Source organism: Mus pahari, chromosome 9, assembly GCF_900095145.1.
Source record: "Mus pahari chromosome 9, PAHARI_EIJ_v1.1, whole genome shotgun sequence".
In the NCBI taxonomy this organism is placed as follows: Eukaryota; Metazoa; Chordata; class Mammalia; order Rodentia; family Muridae; genus Mus; species Mus pahari.
The window spans coordinates 66,421,615-66,427,424 of NC_034598.1; the positions used below are offsets into that span (position 1 = coordinate 66,421,615).

Sequence of the window (5,810 nt, forward strand, 5' to 3'; positions counted from 1 at the left end):
TGGTACTTCCTTGAAGGCATAGACCTTTTAATGTTCCCTATACCCCCCCCCCCCCCCGTCCTCCCCCCCCCCCCCCCCCGCGCCCCCTAGTTCCTGCCTCTAATAGTGGAACTGCAGATCTATTGAAATCCAAGCCTTTTATTTTATAATACATTGGAGAGCTCTCCTTCTCCCTGGGTGCTTTCAGGCACAAGTCCCCGCTACTGGAACAAACGCTACCATTCCCCCTAGGACGCTGAGACGCCTGAGACAGCCGCTTTTGTTCCAGGAGGAGGCTTTTGTTCTCAGTGATGTATCAATCATATTTCAGCCAGAGCCTCGGTGACAACAAACACTTGACAGTGATTCTTTCCTTCTCCCTCTTCAAATGCTCATGGTCCGCTTCCTCCAGTTACCCCCCTCTGGAGGTCAGCTCCCAAACAACAGATGGTGTGTGCGGTGTGCAGCAGCTGGCTTCATTCCACTCCGTTGTCTCCTGCTTCTCTCAAGGGACAGTGCTTGCAAGCCTCTGTGCTGTGTGTGCGTGTGCGTGTGCGCGTGTGCGCGTGTGCATGTGTGTGTGTGTGTGTGTGTGTGTGTGTGTGTGTGTGTGTGTGTTTGTGAATATTCAGAACTTTCATTTACCATTCAGTGCTGTTTCTCCCAGCCAAAAAAGCAGGGAAGCCTGGCTTGCTCTCCAGCAACTAACCCAGATGTCCAGCTGTGATAAGGTTTCCTTTCCAGTTTCCCTGCTAAAGTAGCATTCATTCACAGCCCCACAGAAAAAGAGTTATCTTACAGCCCTATTTTGTTCTTCTGGAGAGAAACAATTCAAGAGCCAGGTCGGGCGAGCGAAAACCCATAACTGTTATGTGCATTTTCATTTGGGTGGAGAGACAGTTCTACTGAGATGGCTCAGGGCCCTGCTCATTCTGGGGCTGGCTGACTCAATACATGGTTGCTCACAAGGATGTCTCTTTTTCTTTCTTCAGATGAATATGCTAATGAAGCTCCAAGAAGCTGCCAATTACCCGGGCACTCAAAGCTGTGACAGCGGCGATAGCGTCAGCCACCGTGAAGACATTTTGGATACATCTATTGAGTCCACCCTCTAAAGGGTGAACGAGTTAGGCAAATGACTATGCTTTTCAAAAGGTGTTTTAAAAGACAGGTATTGTCACTAAACCACTGCCAGTATGAAAGTCCCCTGTACAGGGCCCTGACCCAAAGTTGTGGTGTCCACGGAGGTAGTAGAATTAGGTTGGAACTGCCAAGATGCTAAATTGAAATAGGAGCTTAAATTTATTTTATTCCTAGCCATTTTTATAACCATGGAGTTAGCAACAGCTCCATTGCTCAACTGGAAAGGGCCCTCAAGATGGGGCAACCAAGTAGATTACACACGGGATAGTGAGACTGGAATTTATTTTCTTCCTCTTTCAAAGTTTACAGTGCAGGTCTATTTTTTCTTTTTGTTTTTCTTTTTCGTGCCTTTCTTTTGTTTCCTCGGGGCGGAGGCTGCTCTTCTCAGGCAGGATCCTTCTGATCCATGGAACTTCCTTTGTGCCACATGGTGCTGGTGACAGGGCCCCAGTAGAGTTTGGGTTGTATGCTCCCTCACTGCAGAATGAACCCAGGAGGCCAGTCCTCCATAAGCACAAAGGGAATTGTGCACCCACCGCAAAATAAAATCGCTGTGGCCAACGGGAAAGGACCAGCTTCCTTCTAACTGCCGTGCGTTCCTCATAAAGGGCGCTACCCTCACTTAGGGTATGAGTCATGGGTTTTATAAGGTTGTTTTTACCACAGTGGTCTTTTCAAACCACCTGCCAACTCCCTGAACCAGAGTTTTATACCAATTATTAGTCAACACTGACAAAAGGCTTTTTAGGGCTTTATTTGTTTGAGCCTTTTCAGTGAAAGAAGGAACATTTTCTATGGTGCTGTCTCAGTGCCTTAAACCAGACTTCTCCAACAGTTTCAACAGTTTGTTTCAACACTAAACCATTGGTAATTTCCACCGTCTCTTCATTGACAACCAATCAACACACCAGTTAACACAGCAGCCTCATTTTCTGTATGTCATCTTTTTTTAAAATTTTCCTTTTCTTGAAGAAATGGATAGGAGAAAGATCAGTACATTTTATCCTATGAATAAAGAGATTTCTTTGCCTATCCTGCAAATAATTTGAGAACCATAGAACCCTTCTTTGGCCATCACTTAAAAGCAGAGACATGTGGCTCCATTCTGCCTAGTTCTAAATGAGAGCATTTCAGAAGGTGGGAGACACCTAATCTGGATCCAGTTAAACTCCAAGCACTGGATTCAGCATGAGCACAAACCATTTGGCTTTCCTCCCCTCATGTTTATCTTTCAAAGACAAAAGTTAGTTTTTGGCGCATGTTGTTTTGAGTGCTATCATCATACATGAGACATTCTGCATTAAGGAGCGCTGATCTGGTCAGTCACTGTGGAAGAGGAAGCGCTTATACTGTACAAGAAGGTTAGATTTGCACAGTCTACTGGGTAGGTATTGTAAATAATGATTTTTTTTCCTCCAAACTTGCACAAATTCAAAAAAAAAAAAAAAAAAAACAGACACAAACAAAAAGTTGTATTTTATCCTGTTGGTGTTAAGAGGCGTCTCGCCTGCTGAGGCTCCCTGTCTGCTGCAAGCGAGTACAGAATGCAAACCCTCAAAGCTGTTATTATCTGGTGTGTTTGTCCTGTACTTAACAAGTCGTTGTGACGATGCAGGAGCCATCAGTGCTAGAGTACGCATGCTTCAGTACATGAGGCCGGTACAATTTTGGATGAGCAACTGTCTGAACGTACATATCTCGTGGCGGGCTATAAAGACAGTGCCTGAGAATTAATCAGTCACTGGAAAACGTACACCAGCCACAGAGGACAGGTTCCAGGTTTATGAAACCTAAGGTCTATGTCATGGTATAGACGAAGCTCTGTGCGCCTTTTAGGAGCTATCATTGGTGCTACTCTCTGTGACCACCTCTGTGTTGGTTTCCATAGAGCAAAATTAGCAACGAGAGGTATCTGTGCAGATTTCAGAATGCCGCTAAGTATCTAGGTCCTTTTACGGTGCTACTGCCCCGAGGGATACCAGACTGAACTGATGCACAAAGAATTGTCACCATGGCTTTGGAACCTCAACTGTGGATCAAACCTAATTGTGCAACATCAATCTATGTAGCTGGATGAGTGACTAGTCCCCCTTGTATGATATGTGAGCTAAAGGAAATTGCTCATCTTTCCCTGCCATTTCGAGACACACAGTTCACACATGAGCATCAAGAGAACTTCCTGCAATACATGCCAGTAGGTACACCTAGTTTACAATTTAAACTAGTTTGTGAAACATTTGTCTGTACACATTTTATATTTTGTACATTTTTTGATGTAACATATCATGTAAATAGGAAGAAGGAGTGGAAGAATCATCTGGAGACTTTTGTAGTCTTTGTAAAGCCCCATACAATAAGTATTTGGTGTCAATGGATCTAACTGGATGATGTATTTTCTATTGGTTTATTGTCCCCCTAGCTTGTAAACCAGCTTGCATATATTTTTTTGCAAATGTGCACCCTGTATCTGTCTAAATTATTACTTTGCCATTAAAGTGGAATTATTTATTGACAACAAGGTGTGGTGGTGTCTATGTATGGAGAAATTTTGAATAACTATGTGCAGGGACATGTCAAGCTATAAAATGTTTCTTCACTATTAATACACCATCATTGGGGATCTATGTCCATCTAAATTCCATAAGCACCCGAGGAAGGGCTCCAAAGCTTTTAAGGAAATAAATTTAACTAAATGCAGTATCTATGTAGCTCCCAAAGTAGAAGTTATTTATTCAGTGAATATTTTTGAAAATTCTGAATGGTATTCAAATATGCCTGATATCAAAACACAAATTAATTTAGAAATAAAATGTCAATATTCACTGATTTAAATCAACTCATTCTGTGTTTGTTTTTATTCCATTAAGTTATCTGCTGACCTCTTAATTCTAATAATGATTTTAAAGAAAAAGTAACTCTGTGTGTGTGTGTGGTGTGTGTGTGTGTGTGTTTGTGTGTAAAGAATGAGAGGGAAGGAGAAAGAGAGGAAGAAAGAGACAAAGGCAGAAAGGCAGGGAGAGTTTATAAAAATGCATAGAAACTTCCTTTAAAATTTTAATTTCTTTCCAAACAGCTTAGACAGATCTTTAATCCTAGTTGTAGTATGTATATTTGGATATTTACTGATTTTTTAATGGCTGGAAAGCATTTGAATGACTTATAATCAGTGTCCTTATGTCTGCATTTCATTGAGAGATGCAGGAAACTTCTATGGTTCATCTCATTCAGATTGTTTATGAATTAATCCAGTGCCTGGGTGGTCAGTGTAGCTCAATGGTAGAACACTTAACTTGCATGTCAGAGGCACTGGACTTAATATTTTTTAGTTTGGGGGAGAAAGCAAAACTTGAATATGTCTCTTTTGAATGAAGCATCACGCTGTACAATGGGAATCCCAACACCACCGTTCTTCTGTTGCGTCTACCACCAAAACTCTAAAGTGTCTGTTTTCTCACTATAATATGATGAGAAAAGTACTTGCTTCTTAGATGTCACTGAACACACCAAATGTTATTTAAGTAAAACTGAAATGGGTGGTACATATAGCCTTCCTATTGTCACCAAGAGTAACATAAAATAGTTATTGACCTATTTTCAATATTCTTAAAAAGTAGTATGTGGAAAAGTTATTTTTAAAATAATTCTTTTGCTTGGTTTGGATGCTAGAAACGGAACACAGGAAATTGTGTATGGTGAGCACATGATCTGCTATTGAATTACACCTTAGTCCAACATAGATATTTTTGTAAGCATATATGTTTAACTTAATGTTCTCGTGTGTATGAGGTTAGTGATTATACTCATTCATAAGGTATGCTAGGAGTACTGAGGAGTAGACCTTAAAGTGCTCTGAACAATGCCTTCTATTCCAGAAATGGTCAATGGATGTTTGTGGCTGTATTAACATTATCTTAAATTTAAAACATCAATAATAGAAATAGTTGGGCTTCAATTTATAAATATATTCAATGTGATAGAAGGCTGCTACTAACAGCATATTCTGCCACCATCTGAAAGAGATGGCTCAGTGGTCACTTCAGATGGATCACAGTTGTTCCCAGCACCCAGATCAGTAGGATAACAATTGCCCATAATTTCAGCACATAAGGTATATCCTCATTGTGCACATATTCTCACATAGGCACACACACACACATAAACACTAAATAAAGCTTTTTAAAAAGAATATCTAATTCAATAGATAAAATACTATTATTATATATTTGCCCATAACATTATTTTGAAAACTGGATATATTAAATGCAATGAAAATTTATTATATACCTAACATATGTCAGGCTTCTTGTGGAATCAGATGAAAAGAGATGAAAACCCATTTTCTTCCACAGCAAAAATGATGTGGGGGAAAAAAAAATCATTAAGATCTCCCTTCCACATGAAGGATCTTTTAACTTGGTTGCTAGTATATTCAAAATAAAATATCTTGCTCATGTGGTTGGCTTGCTTGACAGATATATTTCTGTTGAATAGTTTGCTGGAGAAGTCTGGAGACATTTGCACAATGTGGTATTCTCCATCATCTCTTGTATACACAAGTAGGAACAGATCCTTACTAAATTGGCTTTGTACATCCCCCAGTTTCCCATCTTTACCATTTCAGTGCAGGTTGCTATAACAACAACCTAATGTATAATCTAAACTGACTTATGTAACTACATACAATAGCC

General features: G+C 40.3%; 1 protein-coding gene across 1 annotated transcript in view; it reads left to right on the plus strand.

Moving 5' to 3' along the window:
* The window catches only part of Nav3 (neuron navigator 3), a 319,139-nt gene extending 315,710 nt beyond the window's left edge, over positions 1–3,429 (plus strand). Inside the window, exon 39 of the mRNA XM_029542029.1 lies at positions 972–3,429. Within this exon, the coding sequence (XP_029397889.1) occupies positions 972–1,094 (123 nt within the window). The 3' untranslated portion in view covers positions 1,095–3,429. The remainder of the gene's footprint in view (positions 1–971) is intronic.
* Positions 3,430–5,810: the final 2,381 nt, after the last annotated feature.